The 21,676-nt window shown below is 48.5% G+C and overlaps 2 protein-coding genes across 2 annotated transcripts in view; both read left to right on the top strand.

Moving 5' to 3' along the window:
• The window catches only part of CCDC134 (coiled-coil domain containing 134), an 80,826-nt gene that overhangs the window by 33,211 nt on the left and 25,939 nt on the right, over positions 1 to 21,676 (top strand). The gene's annotated exons all lie outside the window — the stretch shown is intronic.
• SREBF2 (sterol regulatory element binding transcription factor 2) overlaps positions 1 to 21,676 on the top strand; it is a 46,434-nt gene that overhangs the window by 15,187 nt on the left and 9,571 nt on the right. Inside the window, exons 9-15 of the mRNA XM_056847741.1 lie at positions 247 to 428; positions 7,418 to 7,691; positions 8,087 to 8,256; positions 8,465 to 8,633; positions 9,366 to 9,486; positions 13,810 to 13,919; positions 18,375 to 18,507. Of these exons, the coding sequence (XP_056703719.1) occupies positions 247 to 428; positions 7,418 to 7,691; positions 8,087 to 8,256; positions 8,465 to 8,633; positions 9,366 to 9,486; positions 13,810 to 13,919; positions 18,375 to 18,507 (1,159 nt within the window). The remainder of the gene's footprint in view (positions 1 to 246; positions 429 to 7,417; positions 7,692 to 8,086; positions 8,257 to 8,464; positions 8,634 to 9,365; positions 9,487 to 13,809; positions 13,920 to 18,374; positions 18,508 to 21,676) is intronic.

Below are 21,676 nucleotides of genomic sequence, written 5' to 3'. Positions count from 1 at the left end.
AGACAAGACGAGAAATCCACGATGATTATTTAACAGTGATGGCCCCTTTTGGGCTCCTAGCTTAAAAGAGAGATGACTTGAGGGGGAGGGTTGCAAGTGGCCATCCGCTTGTTCGCTCTACTTGCGGTGATTCTGGGGTCATCTCCCCCTCCCATCCATCCTCTTTAGGCATGAAGTGTCATTTGTCTAGTTTGTTCTCTGATTTGCACTTCTCTTGGCACCCCCGCCTTCTCCCCTGGGCATTAGGTTCTGGCGGCTGGTTTGGCTGGATGATGCCTACTCTGATTCTGTGGTTTGTGAATGGTGTTATTGTGCTAAGCGTATTCATAAAACTGCTAGTGCACGGAGAGCCAGTGACCCGGCTGCACTCCCGTTCCTCTGTGACCTTTTGGAGACATCGGAAACAAGCAGACTTAGACTTGGCCAAGGTAAGGCAGTTCTGTAATTCAGGTGGCAACATCTTGATTTCTCCACAGTTAATCTTCTGGAATGGCATTAGACACAGCCAAACAAGTATGTGCTAGAGGTCCAGTACCCCAGATTGCCGGGTAGGCTTCTGGAGCTGCCATGCAGTGATACCATACCTAGTTACGTTACTGTTGGAATAATTATTTAGTAATGGATCCTGGAAATCAGGTTAGCTGCATCAGTGAAGAAGTTAAAAGAATCAGTTCCTCTTAAGTATAGTTCATCTGCGTGGCTTCTATGCAGTCCCACATTGGGACTGCGCAGGCGCAGGCCAGCCACGGCTAAGATTTGTTAGCTTCTAGCAAAATCTAAGAGAGTGCTCCCCCTCCTCTTGGGGCATGCAATCTTCCTGCCCCTCGGCCACATGACCCAAGGGGGAGGGAGCACTCTTCCCTCAGTTCTCTTTCTGCCGCCACGGAGAGAGAACGTGTTAGCTTTGTCTCTAGCCATGGAGTCCAAGAAAGCTCCACTTTTCAAGAAACATACCTCTTGTGGTACCAAGATGGCGAAGACTGATCCTCACCTTGAATGCCTCCTTTGTTTGGGGGAAGGCCATATTCCTGCAACTTGTAAAAGTTGCTCCAAATTCACCAACAAGGCCCTGAGGGTTCGGTCGACTAGCCTGCTCTCTCATCTTTATAAGGAGTCTCTTCGTCCATGAGGTCAATCTGGATAATTCACAGTGGGTAGCCGTGTTAGTCTGTCTGCAGTAGTAGAAAAGAGCAAGAGTCCAGTAGCACCTTAAAGACTAACAAAAATATTTTCTGGCAGGGTATGAGCTTTCTGAAGAAGTGAGCTGTGGCTCACGAAAGCTCATACCCTGCCAGAAAATATTTTTGTTAGTCTTTAAGGTGCTACTGGACTCTTGCTCTTTTCTACGAGGTCAATCTGCTGAGCCTGGTCCTTCGACCGATAAGCCGCAATCCGAAGCGGGTCCCCCAACAAAAAAATCCAAGCGGGGTGGCCCTTCTAAGAAGCCCTCGTCGGTCGTTGTTCGTCCGGCAAAGTTTATTGCTCCGGGTTCGCAAGATGGCCGCGGCTCTTCGCGCCATGCGTCCCGCTCCAGATCGCTTCTGCGCTGATCACCTTCGTGTTCGTTGAAGTCTCTTCGATGCCGATCACCCTCGGCTTCTCGATTCCGATCTCAAACCAAAGCGTCTCATCCGTCGGCGTCGCTTGCCTCCGAAGTAGCTGCGCAGCAGCCTATTATTGTCGAGGATTCGCCTCATCATTCCCTGGCTACCCCCTCGGTTCCATGTCCGAGCAGGGCCCAGGAAGACTCGGCTGAGTTCAAACAGCACCTCCTTCATCTCTACAAAGATGTGCCTCCGGTGCTTACAAAGTCCCCATGGCCTGATGATAAAGGGCCTCGGGCAGAACCTGCAGAGCTCCAGGTCGGTGCCGCTGAACCACCCCATCCTGTGAGCGCTCAACAAGACTCCCAGCAGTCTGTCAAAAAGAACCAAGTGGAGTCTCCGAAAGGTTCGTCCCACCTTGAACCTGGCCAACAGCCTCGGCGTCGATCGACTTCTCGACGCCACTCTCAAACTCCGGCTTCGTCCAGATCCAGTCGGTGTATCGGTCGACTTCGCTCTGTCACTGCCCTACCCATCGAAGCCGATCCTCTTCTCTACGTCGATCCGATCGTTGGCGTCGATCCGCTTCCCGCAGACACTGGTCATCGTCTCGTTGGAACCAGAGCCGATCCCGTCGTCGGAGCCGATCCCGTCGTCGGAGCCGTTCGTCTCGTCGGAGCCTATCCTAACTTCAGCGCCGATCTATCTCTCACCGCTTCCAATCTCATTGGTCTTCATCCAGACAGTCTTCTTCTGGTCACAGCCGTTCATCCCGCTCACGTGCTCCAGCCGTTCAACAACACCATTCATCATCTAACCAGTCAATCACCGGACATAGCCGTTCACTTCGTTCACATGGTCCAGATGTTCAACCTCGCTGTTCATCATCCAAACAGCCATCCACCGGACATAGCCATTCACTTCATTCACGCAGTCCAGCCATTCAGAGGAACCACTCCTCTAGGAGCCAGTCTCCTTCTTGCTGGTGTCGAGATGTTTCTTGACGCCGATATCCTACTCCTGTCTACTCAGGCTCTTCGGTCGACCGTCGCCGCCGCCCCCGTTCACGTCATCCTCATGATCATTCCAAAGATTCCGTCCGTCCAAGGCAAGCGTCGCTTCGCAAGCCTCCTCTTTCCAGGTCTCCTTCTATGTCAAGGGTCACTGATCCATCTGAGTATGACGCCTTCTTCTCTCCTGATGAGGATGAGGAATCCCGAGCTTCAGTTCCCTCACCCGAGGACACTGTCGGGGACTCTAAACCAGTTTCTCCTATGGGGGGACGTTCGCTTATATGCGGAACAATTAATCCGCATGGTGAAAGCTCTTAAAATTGATTTTAAACCGGAGGATTCTGGTCCTATTGATGATATAATGGATATTCTCCATAACCCTGATGTAGGCCCTCCCTATGATAAAAAGCATTCTCAAGGTGGTCCGTACCAACTGGGCAAAGCCTGCCTCAGTCCCCTCTTCCATCGAAAGGGTAGAGAATCTATATAAGATTCGCAGAGAAGGTGGAGAATTCCTCTACCAGCATCCCCCTCCTAATTCCGTTATAGTGGAAGCTTTGCCTGGTAAATATAGGTCAGGAGCACATTCCTCTCCACAGGATAGAGAGGGTCGCAAACTAGATATCCTTGCTAGAAAAAATTATACCTCTAGCGCTGTAGGCCTCCACATTTCCAACTTCCTTGTGGTCATGGCCAGATATCAGTACTCCCTTTGGGATCATGTATCCCCTCAGATTTCCATCCTTCCTGATGACCAGCGCCCTTCGGCGGTAGCTATTCAGTCCGAGAGTATGTCTTTAGCAAGGCAGCAGCTCACGGCAGCACGCCATGTGGCGGACTCGTCCAGTAAAGCCATTGCTTCCGCCATAGTCATCCGCAGACACACTTGGTTGCGTCAATCTGCACTCCCCTATGATACTAGGGCACGTATCGAAGACTTTCCGTTTGAAGGGATGTCCCTATTTAGCGACCAAACAGATACCTTCCTGGATCGCTTAAAAAAGAATAGGACAAATGCAAAGTCTCTAGGGATTGCCCTCAGGCGCCTGATTTCAAGCGGCATTTTTTTGGCCGACAAACCAACCAGCCTTCCCGCCCATACCGTTTTCAAGGGTCTTTCACACAACCTTCATTCCACCCTTCCTTTCCTCGCCCTCAGAACGAAAGAAGTTCCAAAACAAACCTAGGGTCCCGCAAGGCCCCAGAGGGTCTCCGGGCCGTTTCAACAAACCGAAACAGACATGACTAGACGTGTCCGTTGTTTTTCGTGATCGCCTGTCTGATTTCTTCCATGCTTGGTTTGCAATTACCAAAGATGTATGGGTTCTGAAAATAATAAATGTCGGTTTCTTCATAGAGTTTCTTACGTTACCTCCACATAGGCCCTTGGCCCACTCTCTGTCACTGGCCCCTGACCAATTGTACAAGAGGTTGACAGCCTCCTCTCTAAGGGGGCTATTTCAGAGGTTCCATCTGCCGACCAGAACCGCGGGTTTTACTCACGCTTTTTTCTTTTGGATAAAAGGGGGGGAAGCGCCCTATCCTGGATCTCCAGGACCTTAATGCCTTTATTAAGACCAGAAAATTTCGTATACTCTCGCTCCCAGAAGTGCTTCTCCTCCTGGACAGGCACATGTGGTTCGTGGTGCTAGATCTCCGCGATGCTTACTTCCACATCGCGATTCACACAGTGTCACCAATACCTGAGATTTGAATGTAACGGAAAATGTTACCAATACAATGTGTTACCCTTTGGGTTATCTACGGCCCCTAGGACCTTTACAAAGTGCCTTGTGGTTGTGGTAGCTCACCTTGCCCTGAAGGGTTGTGTAATATTTCCCTACCTCGACGATTGGTTAATTGTGGGTCCTTCTCAATCACAGTTGGCCATGCAAGTGGATTTAGTCCTTGCAGTCCTTAATAATCTGGGTCTTTTAGTTAATTTTTCCAAGTCCAAACTTGTCCCTGCACAGGTACAGACCTTCATTGGAGCGCGTTTGGATTCCGAACAAGCCAGGGCCTTCCTCTTGGTTCAAAGAGGTCGCGCCATCCAAAAACTGGTGGCCAAGTTCTCTAAGAAACGCTTTCAGACAGCCTACCATATACAGCAGTTGTTAGGCCTCGTGGCCTCCACCACGGCTGTGGTGGAGTTTGCACGACTTTGTATGCGCCCGCTCCAAAACTGGTTCTTTCGGGCATTCAGGCTCAATGTCGACTCCCAGTACAAACACCTATCCATCCCCAGATATGTCATTGCTTCCCTGCAGTGGTGGGCGTATGACATCAACATCCTCTCAGGCGTCCCCTTTCATTGTCTTTCCCCTGAGAGGTACCTGTTCACAGATGCTTCCCTTTCTGAACGGGGTGCTCATTGTGGTAACCTTACGCCACGGAGTACATGGTCACATTTAGAATCCCGGTTGCACATACATTTATTAGAGCTTCGTGCCATCCATCTCGCTCTGTCTTCATTTGCAGGGCACCTGGATGGACATCACATTCAGATCGCTACGGACAGCTCCACCGCCCAGTATTATATAAACAAACAGGGCGGCACAGGGTCCGTTTCGCTCTCCAAAGAGGCCAGTGACATTTGGGAATGGGCCATAGCTCATCATGCTACTCTCGTGGCAATTCACATCGCAGGCAAGAGCAACACGTTAGCAGACGCTCTGAGTCACCTTCCCAATCAAACGCACAAGCTCACCTTAAGCGACGACTGTCTCCACCAAATATTCCGATAGTGGTGTTACCCGCAAGTAGACCTTTTTGCAACACACCTCAAGTCTGTGTGTCGCAGGTTTTATTCGAGGGCAGGAGCCAGCCTGGGCTCATTGGGGGATGCCTTTCAGACAATTTGGAACGGGGCTCTCTTTTATCTCTTTCCCCCATTCCCTCTACTTCTCAAGGTCCTAGCCAAGTTGAACCACAACAAGACAGATGCCATCATTGTCGCTCTCTTTTGGCCCAGGAGGTCGTGGTTCGCAGTGCTCATGTCACTTACGCAAGGGAACTACATCCTTCTCCTGAAGGATCCCTCCCACTCCCCCCCAGACCTACAACTCGCTGCCTGGAGGGTGCGGCTCCAGGGCAGTGGCCTGACAGGATAGCTCTTATCGCACTCCTTAAAGTCCACCACGAGACGATGTTATGATGCAAAATGGAGACATTTTTCTGATTGGGCTAAAGTCAAAGATGTTCTGCCAATTACTTGCCCACTGTCCGTTGTGTTTGATTATTTGCTAATCCTGAAAGATGATGGTTTATCTAATTCATCCATTAAAGTTTATTTAGCCGCAATTTTGGCTTTTCACCCAGATATAGACTCCTTTTCAGTCTTTTCTCATCCCCTTTCCAAAAAGTTTTTGAGAGGTCTCACTAATTTGTATCCTCCCGTCACTCCGCCCGTTCCTCGGTGGAGTCTTTCCTTAGTACTTTCTCAACTCATGAGACCTCCCTTTGAGCCATTGGCCACCTGTGAAATGGCTCTGCTATAGTTTTAGGCGGCCTTTTTGGTCGCAATTACCTTGGCAAGGAGGGTGATTTATCAGCACTCTCACACTCCCCTCCTTATACTAAGTTCCACTCGGATAGGGTGATACTGAAGCCAAAGATCTCTTTTTTACCCAAGGTAGTATCAGCCTTCCACCTTACCCAGGACATTGTCCTCCCGGATTTTTCCCCTCACCCATCCTCAAATGCTGATAGGACGTTACACTCCCTCAATGTCCGAAGAGCCCTCCTTTTATAAATTAAGAGGTCTCAGAACTTTCGTAAGGACGATAACCTTTTTGTTTGCTTCGGGGGACACCGTAAAGGTCGTTGTGCTCCCCAGACTCTCTCGAGGTGGATCACGTCTACCATCAAATTGGCTTACGATCTTGCTCCCCAAGAATGCCCTCCTATGATTAAAGCACACACTACCAGAGCGTATGCGGCTTCTATCGCCTTTTCTTCAAAGGTAGATCTCAAGGACATATGTAAGGCTGCCACCTGGTCCACGCCCTCCATGTTTATGAAACACTACGCTGTGGATGTAGACTCTGCGAGAGATGCAGCCATGGGACATGCCGTACTGCAGTCTTTATTTACTGTCCCACACCCACCATCCTGGTAAGCAAGCTCGCTACTCTCCCAATGTGGGACTGCATAGAAGCCACGCAGATGAAAAACAGAGTTTCACTTACTTGTAACTGTTGTTCATCTGGTGGATCTTCTATGCAGGCACACATCCCTCCCTCCTTCCCCACTGTGGGACCTCTCCGCTAGACCAGTGGTTGGTTCCGTGGCAGCAGATTGGAGAACTGGAGGGAAGAGTGCTCCCTCCCCCTTGGGTCATGTGGCCGAGGGATAGGAAGATTGCATGCCCCAAGGGGAGGGGGAGCACTCTCTTAGATTTTGCTAGAAGCTGACAAATCTTATCCGTGGCTGGCCTGCGCCTGCGCAGTCCCAATGTGTGCCTGCATAGAAGATCCACCAGAACAACAGTTACAGGTAAGTGAAACTCTGTTTTTCTCTGGTCACCCTCCCTCCCTCTAGAAAGCCCTAAAAATCTTCTTGAATTGATTTCATGTATAATATGAATGCTCAACATGCTTTTATGAAACATTCTTTCTTGGATCTCCTTTTTCTCAGACACCCCCCTTTTTTTTTGCTAATGTGTAACTTGATTGGAACCTGTCATTTGGTGTTGGCCTCTACCCCAGATCTTTAAAACAAAATTAATGTGTAATGTACTTGGAATAATGTTGGATTCTGCAACGGAAATGAATTTTTCATTGTGCAGAGATTTTCTTAAGTTGATGAAAAGGGTATCCCAATTGAACCTTCAACTTTTCTGTTCTCCCCCCCCTTCTCTAGGGAGACTTTGCTGCAGCTGCATCAAATCTGCAGATATGCCTGTCTGCCCTGGGTCGAGCACTGCCTGCCTCCCGTTTGGACCTGGCCTGTGGCCTGTCTTGGAACGTGATCCGCTACAGCCTCCAAAAGCTGGGATTGGTGCGGTGGCTGCTGAAAAGGACATCACGGCAGAGGCGAACAACGGAGGCTCCTGTGGGTTTTGAGGATGAAGCCAAAACGAGTGCTCGTGACGCAGCTCTAGCGTATCACAAGCTCCATCAGCTCCATATCACAGGTGAGGGAGGATGGTAGAAGGAGACTTGGGAAGGGGAGCTGCTTTGTGGGGCTTTTGGTATTAAGTGACCTCAGATTGCCTGTTTACTTTGTGTTCAGTTGATACCTTAAAATAATGAAACTTGCAGAATGCTCTTCTGTCTAGTTTGATGATATGTGTGGTGAAGTGGAGCTTAATTTCCCACCAGGTCTGGATGAGAGTGCCTTATAATACAGGGAAGCTTCTTGCCACAATAAGTTCAGAAACTGGTTTGTGGCTCTAAATCCAGGTTCTGCATAGCAAGGCTCTGTGATGCCTTACTGTGCATGAATCGCACAGCAAGAGCCTGGGCAAATAATACAAATAGCGATATTAAGGAGATGACTCTTTTTTCCTTCCTTGTTCTTCTGACACAGGTAAGCTTCCATCCAGCTCAGCCTACTCAGGATTGCACATGGCACTGTGTGCTGTTAATCTGGCTGAATGTGCTGAGGAGAAGATTCCACCAAGCACACTGGCAGAGATTCACCTGACTGCTGCGGTTGGCCTGAAGACCCGCTGTGGTGGCAAGCTGGGCTTCTTGGCGGTGAGTTGATCTCTTAGCGCATTCTAGCAGAATTGGTTAGAAGAAATACTATGGTGCATTTAACCTGAGCTTTTGGTACAGCGTGTAAATAGAAGTGCCCCATAATATGGCGAGTAACTTTACCTGTGATGACTGTTGGCTCTGAATTACACTCTTAAATGACTTTCCACAGCAGCATTTTTTATCATGGCCATTGCTTTCTTCCCAGAGTTATTTCCTAAGTCAGGCTCAGAGCTTGTGCAGTTCTGAGCGCAGTGCCATCCCTGACTCCCTCCGCTGGCTGTGTCATCCATTGGGACAAAAGTTTTTTGTGGAGCGGAGCTGGACAGTGAAAGCAGCTGCCAAGGAGAGTCTGTATTGTGCACAGAGGAATTCAGGTGAGAGCCAGAAAGGGTTTGTGGGTGCATCATTCTTGACCTTCTCTTTAAAGATCTTTCATATATATTATGCAGCCCTGCTACATGTGTGCACATTCTCTGGGGTCAACTTTGAAAACTGTTGAAAGTAAGACCTAGCATAATGTCGTACTAGTTAAGTTTTGATGACATTGCAAAAGGCCATTTGCCTTATCTTTTACATCCTTCAAGTTAGTTCTCTGTCTTCTCTGTTTTAAAAAATACAACAAGTTTCTTATTGGTTCTTGTAGGTTATCCGGGCTGTGTGACCGTCGTCTTGGTAATTTCTTTCCTGACGTTTCGCCAGCAGCTGTGGCAGGCATCTTCAGAGGAGTAACACTGAAGGACAGTGTCTTTGCCACAGCTGTTACTCCACTGAAGATGTCTGCCACAGCTGCTGGCGAAACGTCAGGAAAGAAAATACCAAGACCACGGTCACACAGCCCGGATAACCTACAAGAACCAATGAACTCTGACCGTGAAAGCCTTCGACAATATTTTGAACGTTTCTTATTATTTTTGAGGGATATCCCATGTTGTCAAACTGAAGAAGTCATTTGAAACTTCCTGATGTGAGTTTCTTGAGAACTTGTCTCAGGCCTGTGGTCTTGCCTTTAGATCTGCTCCCTTCTACTGTTCTCTCTGCTTTATTTTGGGGGGTTGTAAACAAAAAAAGGAAAAAGAAAAGCAAGCTGATTGTTCTGTCATCTGCAGCTGACCCCATTGCACAGGTGCACCAAGCATTCTGCGAGAACCTGCTGGAGAGAGCTGTTGAATCCCTTGTGAAGCCTCCTGTCCCCAAAGGGGCTGCAGGCCAAGATGATGAAGAACCCTGGTAAGCATCTGTCCTGTCCTCTTGGCACTCTTCTCAGGGGAGAGCTGGAGGAAAGATCGCAGTATAAGTACTGCTTCTTCAGTGAGAAGCAGCGTGTTGTGGAACATCTCTGCACTTGATGCCAGCAGTGGCATGGCAGAGGCGCTGTGGTCATACCCATCTGCAGTACTGCCTTGATATGTGCCAGTAGTACAAAACAAAACAGCACGATGGCATCAACAACTAAGTATCTCAGAATAAACATCCAGGTTGGGAACTTGCCCAGAAGTGCAGGAACAAGAACTCCAGAATAAATGAGGAATAAAACATCCGTAGTTCTCGCTCCTGCACTTCTGGGCAAGTTTCCAACCCTGGATTCTTCCTCTTCTGAGCGAGCTACAACAGCATCTACAAGCTCAGATTTGGGCAGGTTTCAGCTGCTCTAGCTTTTTTTCAGCGTGTTGTGATACATACTCATGAACTTTGGAGCTCAGAGTATTTAGAGCAGGGGTTTCAAACATACGGCCCGTGGGCCGGATCCGGCCCCGGAGGGCTTTTCTCCGGCTCCCCAGAGCCAAGGCAGCCAGCCCCCACTCCCCCCACCCTTTCCTGGGTTCCTGGGGCCGCTCCTGCCCCGCCAGCGCAGCCTTGCCTGTCCCTTCCTCCCTTCCTTTCTCCCTTGCTCTCCCTCTCCTCCTCTCTCTCTTCCTCTTTCTAGGCTTTCCCAGCCCGGGAGCCCAGCAGGATCCTTTCCTCTCCCCGCCCCCTTCGTCTTTCCCTCTCCCTCAGTCTCGCTGGGCTTTCTTTGCCCGGGAGCCCAGCAGGATCTTCCCCCCCCACTCTTCCTCGTTCCCTCTCTCTCTCTCTGGCCATTTAGGCAGGGGAGGTTTTGCCTTGGATTTGCCACTCTCGAGATGCACATTTTCACCATCCAGATTCTCAGAACTCAAAAATAAGCCCCCATGCAGAGTTTTGAGAATTCAGGGGGAGAAAATGTGCATCTCGAGAGCAATAAATCCAAGGCAAAACCTCCCCTGCCTAAATGGCCATTGACTCCAGATCATTCCCATGTGAAACCGGAGCAGGGCAAGAGCGGCCCACCCTGCCCACTTTGCAGCCGAGGCTCCACTCTTGTTCCCCCGCTCCCCGTTGTATATAACTCGCGTGTATTTGTCACCCGACGAGAGAGAAGACAATCTTTGCTCGCAGAGCTCCGGGGGCGAAGAAGGCTTTCTTCTGGACCCCCAGCTCCAACCCTGACATCTGCAAAGGCTCCTTTGGAAGCCAAAGCCTTAGAAAAGACCAATCCCCAGGCGAGCAGAAGGAAATGGTGCAGATTTTGGGGAAAGGCGGGAGGAAAAAAACCTGAGCTGGAAGTTCGGGGGAGACTTAAAATGAATGCATTGGAGATTTTGCCTAGGGTTTGCTGCTCTCTATATGCACATTTTCCCCATCCAAATTCTCGGAGCTCTGCACGGGGGCTCATTTTTGAGTTTTGAGAATTTAGGTGGGGAAAATGGTTATCTCGAGAGCTGCAAATCCAAGGCAAAACCTCCCGTGTATAAATGGCCCCTCTCTCGCTGGTCTTTCTCGGGCCAGAGCAGCCTGGGAGCCCAGCAGGATCCCCCCCTTCCTTGTTTCCTCTCCCTCTCTGGGCTTTCCCGGGTCACAGCAGCCTGGGAGCCCAGCAGGGTCCTTCCCCTCCGCTCTCTTCCTCGTTCCTTCTCTCTGGCCATTTATGCATGGGACAGTTTTGCCTTGGATTTGCCGCTCTCAAGATGCACATTTTCACCATCCAGATTCTTAGAACTCAAAAATAATCCCCTATGCAGAGTTTTGAGAATTCAAGTGGGAAAATGTGCATCTCGAGAGTGGCAAATCCAAGGCAAAACCTCCCATGCCTAAATGGCCCCTCTCTCGCTGGCCTTTCTCGGGCCAGAGCAGCCTGGGAGCCCAGCAGGATCCTCCCTCGCCCCTCTTCCCTGTTTCCTCTCTCTCTCTCTCTCTCTCTCTCTCTCTGGGCTTTCCCGGGCCAGAGCAGCCCGGGAGCCCAGCAGGATCCCCCCTTTCTGGGCTTCCTGGGCCACTTCGCTCTGCGAGCCCAGTCAGCTGCCTTTCCCTGTCGTCTTTCTCCCTTTCTCTCCCTCTGGCTCTCCCTCCCTCCTCCTCTTCCTTCCTCTCCTGATTCACTCTCTGTCTCTCTTTCTCCCTCTTTATTTCTCTTTCGCTTCTCTCTTTCTCCCTGTCTTTCTGGACTGGGAGAGGGCTGCTGGCTCACCAGTTAAGGCTGCCAGTCCTCCTCTCGTCCAGATCTGGGCCAGTTTGCTACAGGCTCGCCAGCCAAGGCAGCCCTCCCCCCAGTCCAGACCTGGGCTGTCGAACCCTCTGCAGACTTGCCAGCCAAGCCACCCTGCCACCCCCCCCCCATTTAATTTTTTTTAAAAAAATTAATGCGGGGACTAGATACAAAGTTTACAAAAGACTGAATTAAGTCAATTAATGACATTATTTTTTACTTAAAATACAAGCATACTTAACACAATAAGACTGTTAAGTAAAAGAAAATACTGTAAGAATGTTATTGTTGTAATCTTGTTTTTTAAGTAAAAAACAATAACATTAATTGACTTTGCCTGTGTCTTTTATAAAGTTTGTATCTCCAGTATCTGGCATTACATTTTATGGCATTTATTTATTTATTTACACATGGTCCGGCCTCACCAAGTGACATTTATGTCATATCCGGCCCTCCTAATAAATTAGTTCGACACCCCTGATTTAGAGTGTAGACTGTCTTCTTTTTATGTTATTAAATTCTGTAATTTGAGTGTATGAGTAATAATATGTTTATTGATTCTGAGATACTTAGTTGTTGATGGCATCGTGCTGTTTTGTTTTGTACTATTGGGAGTTTCAGCATAGGTGTTCTATTTTGGTATATTTTGGATATGTGCCAGAGCAGTTTCCCCATGCTGTTACCTAAATTATTTTTATTGCACTGTTACCTCTGAAGGCTGGGCTCAGGGCGGCTTAGATAGTCTCCCCTTTTTGTTGGGGGAATTAGCTGGGAAGACTATATTTTGCAAGAGGTAGGGGGTAACCAGGACCATTAACCCTTTGTATACAGAGATCAAATCCCAGTGGAAAACTCTGAATAGATTTGTTTTAACAATTAATTGGTTTTTATTGTAAAAATAACCTTTTAAAAGCACACACGCACAGCAAAACACACACAAAACCCGATACACACAGGAACTAGGAAAATAAAGGTATGAGGGCATGGACACGAGGATTGGAGGCTCCCAGGAAGGAATTATATTTACCTGATCAGAGGAGCGAGGTCCAAAATGGCAGCTGCAGGAAGGGAAAAAGAAGAGGACTCACAAACAAGCAAGTGGCGGGTGCGCGCAGGGTTGAACACACAAATTACCACTGTGAGAGGGCAGGTATTTATACCCAAGAAAGGAGTTGGAGGTTTGGTCTCACTGCGCCTGGCAATGTCTGGAAAATGACAGACTTGATTGTTCTAGATTGGATTAGGAGCAGTAGAGAGAATAGCCAGGAGATGAGGCACATCAGAAACAATGTATAGGTCTTTCAGATCTTAGTATCTGAGCACTGGGCTATAGAATTGGAGATGAAGGCGAGCTTTGGAAAGGTTCTAGCAGGGTGAGTCAGAGAGCTTGGCTAGCAACTTGATAAGATTATTCATTTCCATCCTGTTTCTCTGAATGGAGTTATGTACCTGAGGAGATTTAGCAAAGTGTGTCTCATCTGCTGCAGGAGAGCTAAAGAAATGCTGAAGAGCATTCTCAAGGGGAAGCCTGGGAAACAAATCTGGATTTAGCCCGGTCGGCTTCTGTAGCATGGCACAACCAAGATGGGTGTCAGGAGACCCCTGCTTGTCTCTGACTATATAGCAGTGTTCCACCCTTGCACACTAGCTCCAGTACTGAAAACCTTGCTAGGTGTACTAGGGTAGCCTAGGGCTATTAGCATACCACAGCAATGCAATTTAAAATTGACTAGCAGGTACATTTTAAAGTACTAATAGCTTGAATCCATTACCAGGACCTTTGTGAGTAGCAAGGTCCATCAGTTAATTATTTCTCTTTGACGGAAAAGGGGGATAGAGAAATATTAGTGTGATGCCGGATTGGTGATGGTTCCATGTTAAAGGACTATTCATCCACCAGAACTTGAATGTTACTTGTCATGGCTGTTCTGAAAGCAAAGAGGGCTTGCTGAAATCTTTAGGTATGTCACCTGTATTAAATCGATATGCTGTGGAGTGTGTGGCATTGGCTTTACTAGCAGATGCTTGTCTTCTGATTGTGCTTGCAGTGAATTTGCTAATGCTTTGGAATACCTAAAGTTACTTGGCTCCTTCATGGACTCTTTGGGAAGTGGTACACCGCCTTTCACAGGAAATTCTGTATTGAGGTCTGCCCTGGGTAAGTGTCTTGTAACATGTGCCTTGCCCCCTTTATTTCATCCTGGAGATTAAATAGTCCCTGTGGGGTTATGGCGTTGCAGCTTATATTAAATTTGCTTTTTGTTGAAATTCAATGTAACAAAATTAAACTAGATCATTAAAATGTAATTGAAAGTATGATCACCATTTTATGAAGCCATTGTTTATCAAATGTTCACTGAACAAGATTTAATTAAATGTAAAATTTCCTCCTTCCAGTGCTCAGTATTTATAAAACACAAAATTTCCCCATGATCTTGCTTCTTAGGGTTTACAATATGGCAGGTATTAAAACTTCAGGAGGAATTTAAGGTGCAAGGAATGTGTTGTGGTGTCTGTCTTTTTAATATTGCTGTAGCATTTGTTAGTTGCCATCAAAAGCATAGCAGTTCTTGCCTGAAAGAGCTCCCAGGTTTAAGAGCTCTAATCGAAGTGCAAAAGAAAAGTGGAATGAGCAGGACAGGTATGATATCCAGTGACAGGCCTCCTCCTGGGTGTATTGCAGAGTGTGTGTGTTTGTCTTTCAGGACAAAGAGTGTCTTGTCACATTTCAGTGTTGGCCATGTTATTAGTCCTACCTCATGCGTGATTAGATCTGAGAAACCGTCAGGTGGGGCACCTTTGGGGGAATTAGACCCTTTGGCTAATAGTATATCAATATATTTTAATTTCTCTCTGGAGACAGAGGGGTATTCTTCACGGACATTTGCTGCTGTTTCGATGCTGATTTGCATCGGAGTCAAATTTTGGTTATTCACTGCAGATCCGTGATTTCCCCCCCTTAGCCAAATAAGCCGGGTTAAAAGCGAGGCAATCCAAACCACTTTTAAAACGATCTTTCCTGTGAACACGTGTTTTCTTGCGCGGATGCCCATGAAAAAATGTTTGCTTCGCTCCCCAGGACGTCTCCTTTCTCCTCCCCCAAGAACGGTGATTGGCTGGGGGAGTTTTGCGCTCGGACAAGAATACCGCCCCTTTGGCTGCCTGCCTGCCTGCCTAGAATCCTGGCACGTCTCTCCCTCTGTCCCCGCACGCCTTCCCCGCCCCTCGCCCGGGATGGGTCTTGGAGCTGGGCCCACACCTCCAAGCCCAGGGGGACGTTGGACGGATGGCTCCAGGGGGAGACTGGCAGGGCCACGCCATGTGCTCCTCGCGCGCTGGGGGTGGTGGTGGTGGCAGCTAAGTCTAGGGAAGTGGGGGGGATCTTCAAGAGAAGGGGCTGTTGGCCCTTCTGCCCCAAAGGGGAGGGGGGATTTTTGAGAAATCGGATGGGGAAAATGTGCATCCTGAGAGCGGAAAACCCAAGTCAAAACTCCCTCCCATCACTTTTCTGAAGAGGGGTGGCCAGCCTCCTCTTATCTCCCTCCTCTCTCTCGATGCACTGTGGCCGGATCATGGCCAGCGTGCAATCCAGGGGCCTTCTTTCCTCTCCCCCCCCCTCGCCATGCACACTGGCTGGATCGGGGCTGGCAAGCAAGCTAGGAGCCCTCCTGTCTTTCACGATGCAATGTGGCCGGATCATGGCCAGCGCGCAATCCATGGGCCTTTCCTCCCCCCCCCTCGCCATGCACACTGGCTGGATCGGGGCTGGCATGCAAGCTAGGAGCCCTCCTGTCTCTCACGATGCAATGTGGCCGGATCATGGCCAGCGCGCAATCCAGGGGCTTTCTTTCCTCTCCCCCCCCTCGCCATGCACACTGGCTGGATCGGGGCTGGCATGCAAGCTAGGAGCCCTCCTGTCTCTCACGATGCAATGTGGCCGGATCATGGCCAGCGCGCAATCCAGGGGCCTTTCCTCTCCCCCCCTCGCCATGCACACTGGCTGGATCGGGGCTGGCATGCAAGCTTGGAGCCCTCCTGTCTCTCACGATGCAATGTGGCCGGATCATGGCCAGCGCGCAATCCAGGGGCCTTTCCTCCCCCCCCCCACTCGCCATGCACACTGGCTGGATCGGGGCTGGCATGCAAGCTAGGAGCCCTCCTGTCTCTCACGATGCAATGTGGCCGGATCATGGCCAGTGCGCAATCCAGGGGCCTTCTTTCCTCTCCCCCCCCCTCGCCATGCACACTGGCTGGATCGGGGCTGGCATGCAAGCTAGGAGCCCTCCTGTCTCTCACGATGCAATGTGGCCGGATCATGGCCAGCGCGCAATCCAGGGGCCTTTCCTCTCCCCCCCTCGCCATGCACACTGGCTGGATCGGGGCTGGCACGCAAGCTAGGAGCCCTCCTGTCTTTCACGATGCAATGTGGCTGGATCATGGCCAGCGCGCAATCCAGGGGCCTTCTTTCCTCTCCCCCCACCCCCCATTCCCACTTTCAGCTAAACACTTCTCTGGGCACATGGATTCCCTGCCCCCCCCCAATCCTGTCTATCATTAAAGGGCAATGGGTTCCACACCTATAGAAAATAGAAGGAAGCTTTGAGGAAAGCGCTGCCTCCCCCCCCCCCCAATTTGGAATCTGACTGTTCCCAAAGCAGAACAGAGCGAGGGTGGAAGAAAAATGGAGGAGACCAGAGGGACTGGTGCTTGTTTTTTGCGCTGGGGCTGGTGAACCGCACGAGGTAGTCTGCTGGGCGGAGTTGGGGCGGAGCTGGGGGCAGGCATAAACAATGAGCCTGTTGGAAGGGGAGGGCTCCTGCAAAAGGGACAGACCAAACCGTTGTCAAATACAGCGTGCTTTGTTCCCATGAAAAACCAAAACTACAGATAATTGATAGGGATAAATCGCGGCCATGAAAAAAACATTTAAATCGTGTTTTTTTTTTAGTCCGTGGCAAAACAGAAGCAAAATCTACCGTGAAGAATGCCCCAGAGTGTTAATGGATACTGTCTTCTGAATGAAATCTTAGAGGATGCTCTAACCACTTGTAACATATTGCGTTGTTTTTTCCCCGTTTCTGCATGTGTTTTGCTCCCTCTAGTGGCTGCTTGGGCCCTGGTTAGTATTTGGATGGGAGACTACCAAGGAAGTCCAGAGTTGCTATACAGAGGAAGGCACTGGCAAACCACCTCTGTTAATCTCTTGCCTTGAAAACCCCATAAGGGGTTGCCATAAGTCGGCTGCTACTTGACAGCACTTTACACACACTGGCTGCTTGGATATTTCATCACTGTATCACCAGTTTGTTTCCGAGTACTTAGTGCACGGAAATCGACCAGAGCTACAGTGATGAAATATTGAAGTGACCACTGGAGGGAGCAAAACACATGTGAAAAGTGACCCCCCCCATGCAGTGTGTGCACACAAGTGACAACAATAAGATGAGCAGAAAAGCCCTAGGTCTTAAAGCATGTGCTGTGAGAGGTAGTAATTGAACCAAGAGTTTGATGTGTCTTGTAAATTCTGATTGGGGTCTCAGTTCACAAGCCTGAGCCGCTGAGTAGCCTACCTTATTTAGTGCTGTTGTCTATCCCATCTCCACTACTGAAACAGGATAAAAGAGAGTTGCTGGTGAAGATTCTTGTTTCCTGCTAGCCAGCCTGCCTGCCTGTGCTTCAATAGATGCCTTCCTTTGTTGTCCTGCTCTAGAGGATGAAATTCTCTAATGTGCTCCAAGATAACCTCATCAAAGAATAGGGGTTGAGTCAGAGTGGCCTCCAGCCCAGCACACCCTGCTATCTTACATGCAGGCTCTGAGCAATTCTTTGGTTTCCTTCCTCTGTACAATTGCTTCTTCATCCTGTTGACCAGATCCTACATCTCTTCCTTATCACAATTTGGAAGCCTTGTGAGAGATGAGCCGGACCCAGCAGTATTATTGTATGGTTATTTTAGTTTGCTAGCCCTCTTGCCTTTGCTTGCTCTTCCAAATCAATCTATTGACTTTCCAAAGACTCAAGTCTGTGCAGGAATGGATGCCCAGTGACCAGACGCTGCCCTGCACATCACTGCTTTTTGTAAGGCCCTTCTTGCCAGTAAGCTTTCTTGCTATTCCTGCTTCTGGAAACTGCTGAATAAAGCAGAATAGTTGAAAATTGCTGCATTAACAAGCACATACATTATCATTCCCTCCTGAGATTTTGGCTTAACTTGGCATATTGTCTGTGTCTGATGGGCTAACTACACATTACATTAAACTGTGTAACTGAGCCTCCGATACTGTTTGCTTCAATTTTCATTTTTAAGAAAAGTGTTTGGAGAGGGGAAGAGAAGTAAGTGTGTATTTAGACTTTTCCCCACTGATCATTTCCAAATGCCCATCTCTTGGGGTATCAAATCCATGTGGAGCTTTACAAGGTGGTGGGTAGGTTGCTGAGTGGGGCCATTTAGGGTAAAGAAAGAACCAGTCACTCCCTTTTCACCTCTACTTTCATCTAAATTCCCTCCCCTGAAGCAGCTTTTCATTTAAAGTGTATGGTATTGGAACTTAAGGTCACCTGAAACAAATAGCTGGTCCCTAAGACTGCCTTGTTTTTGTCTTTGTATTCCTAGGGCCTGATGTGGTCTGCAGGTGGTGGTCATTGGCTATCACTATGACAGTCAGCTGGCTCAGGGGTGATGATGCCGCTGTGAGATCACAGTTCACCAACGTGGAGCGCATTCCTAAATGTCTGGAGATGACTGAGTATGTGGACTTCATTCTTTGTATTTACAGCTTTGCATTTCTAGTTCTGAATGGCAAAAGACACACAAAAACAGAGTTCTTTGAGCCTAGCATGTATTTGTAACACATCATAAACATGTGGGGTAGCTTCATTCGATGCCACTTCCTTTCGTGGCTCCAAATGCACTCCTGTCACATGTTTGCAGACAAAGCAGGAGTTTTTCAGTGTTGTATGACTGTAAAGCACCTGATAACACTCCTTGGGGTGATGGATGCAGAGGCATTGTGCTTATTAAATGCTTGCTAATCCATGTTATGAGTGCTTGAGAGATAGTTGTCCTTATCTCTGTCATTTTGCATTAATGACTGGTGATTTTAGAACCCATGTGGTTTAGTGGATAAGAGTGGCAGACTCTAATCTGGAGAACCAGGTTCGATTCCCCACTCCTCCACATGAATCCTGCTGGGTGACCCTGGCCAGTCACAGTTCTCTCAGAACTCTCTCAGCCCACGCAGAGGCAAGCCATGGCAAACCACCTCTGAACGTCTCTTGCCTTGAAAACCCTACATGGTTGCCATAAGTCAGCTGTGACTTGACAGCAAAATCACACACACACACACAAGTGTTGGTAATTTATGATAGTGCTAAAAACAGCAGCTCAGCACTGCTTCACATGCTATGTTTTAAAAGTAGGCAGAAAACAAAGATGAACAGTACCATTCCATTACTGCAATATCAAGTATGAGGTGACTTGGCGGCTGGGAGTTTTGGAGTTGCAGTGACTTCCTGTTTGCTCCTGCAGACCTTTCTCTTTCCATCCTTCGGTTTATACCAAATTGATGCCTTACCCCTGGTTTAGGAGGCATAGTGAAGTTGTTGGAAAGAGGGCTGGAGATGAAGTCACTGATGTGGGTTCTTTTTGGGGTATTTTTAAGTCTTTGTAGGTGAGAGTCCTGATATAATAAAGAAGTGTTGTCTCTTTTTAAAAGCATTGTTGTTCACAGCCCCAGTGCTTAAAGACACTGATTCATCGAAGACGGAGGTCCTGTGGCTGGGTTGAGAAGGGTCGGATATGGAACCTGCTCCCAGCTCTTCATGGGGTGCAACTAACACCTGTACCTACCATGAAGAGTCTATTAGAGTTTTTTGAAAGCATCAATAAGCATGTGGACAGAAATGAACCTGTGGATATTGTGTATTTGGATTTCCAAAAAGCTTTTGACAAAGTCCCCCATCAAAGACTGCTAAGCAAACTTCATAGTCATGAGATAAGAGGACAAGTCCTCTTATGGATTGAGAGCTGGCTGAAAAATAGGAAGCAGAGAGTAGGAATCAATGATCAGTTCTCACAATGGCGGGATGTGAGCAGTGGGGTGCCTCAGGGATCTGTGTTGGGACCTGTGCTTTTCAACCTGCTCATCAATGACCTGGAGTTGGGGTTAAACAGTGAAGTAGCCAAGTTTGCAGATGACACCAAATTATTTAGGGTGGTTAAACCAAAATCGGACTGTGAAGAGCTCCAGAAGGATCTCTGCATACTGGAAGAATGGGCATTAAAATGGCAAATGAGATTCAATGTGAGTAAGTGTAAAGTGATGCACATTGGGGCAAAAAATCCCAGCTTCACATATACACTGATGGGATCTGTGCTGGCAGCGACAGACCAAGAAAGGGATCTTGGGGTGGTAGTAGATAGCTCAATGAAGATGTCAACCCAGTGTGCGGCTGCTGTAAAAAAGGCAAATTCCATGCCGGCTGCTGTAAAAAAGGCAAATTCCATGCTGGCTATAATTAGACGAGGAATAGAGAATAAAATTGCTGATATCATACTGCCCTTGTACAAATCTATGGTGAGACCACACTTGGAATACTGTGTATAGTTCTGGTCACCACACCTAAAAAAGGATATTACAGAGCTTGAGAAGGTGCAGAAAAGAGCAACCAAAATGATTAGGGGACTAGAGCAACTGTCCTATGGAGAGCGGTTAAGACGCTTAGGGCTGTTTAGCTTGGAAAGAAGGCGGCTGAGGGGAGACATGATAGAGGTCTATAAAATTATGCATGGTTTGGAGAGAGTGGACAGGGAGAAGTTTTTCTCCCTCTCCCATAATACTAGAACACGGGGTCATCTGCTAAAGCTGGAGGGTGAGAGATTCAAAACAGATAAAAGGAAGTATTTTTTCACACAACACATAGTTAAATTGTGGAACTCCCTGCCCCAGGATGTGGTGATGGCTTCCAGCTTGCAGGGCTTTAAGAGGGGAGTGGACATATTCATGGAGGAGAGGGGTATTCATGGCTGTTAGTTAGAATGGATACTAGTCATGCTGCATACCTATTCTCTCTAGTATCAGAGGAGCATGCCTATTATTTTGGGTGCGGTGGAACACAGGCAGGATGGTGCTGCTGCACTCGTCTTGTTAGTGGCTTCCTAGAGGCACCTGGTTGGCCACTGTGTGAACAGACTGCTGGACTTGATGGGACTTGGTCTGATCCAGCAGGGCCTTTCTTATGTTCTTATGGGTGTGACACTGGATACCTCCTTATCAATGGAGGCCCATGTCATGAATGTAGCCGAAATGGTGTTCTTCTATCTTCGCCAGGCTAAACAGCTAGTGCCCTACCTGTCCCGCCCTGACCTAGCTACTGTGATCCATGCAATGGTAACTTTTAGGCTAGACTACTGCAACATGCTCTACATAGGGCTACACTTAAGACTGCTCTGGAAACTCCAGTTTGTGTAGAACATGGCAGTGAGGGTCCTTACAGGGACCCCTCGGAGAGCACATATCCAACAGGTGCTTTGCCAGCTGTACTGGCTCCAAGTTTGAATACCAGATCAGGTTTAAGGGTTTGGTTAAAGCCCTGAACGGTCTGGGACCATCATACCCTGGGGTACAGCCTCTCCTGGTATACCCCTCAAAGAGCTTTATGCTCATGAAATACCAACTTATTAGTGGTCCCCGGCCCGAGAAATATCCGTCTATCCTCGACCTAGTGGGATCATCTGTTAAATGAGGCCAGGGCACTGCGGGCCCTATCACAATTCCGCAGGGCCTGTAAGACAGAGTTGTTCTACCAGGCCTACAGTTGAGGGCAGTTACGGTTCTATCATGAGCTGGCCTCCCTGTACCACTTCTACACCGTCTGTTACCGATTAACACTCACTTCCTACCTGAAGATTCCAAC

This window comes from Euleptes europaea, chromosome 3 (assembly GCF_029931775.1).
Source record: "Euleptes europaea isolate rEulEur1 chromosome 3, rEulEur1.hap1, whole genome shotgun sequence".
Classification (NCBI taxonomy): Eukaryota; Metazoa; Chordata; class Lepidosauria; order Squamata; family Sphaerodactylidae; genus Euleptes; species Euleptes europaea.
This window is presented reverse-complemented; position numbering and strand designations above follow the sequence as displayed.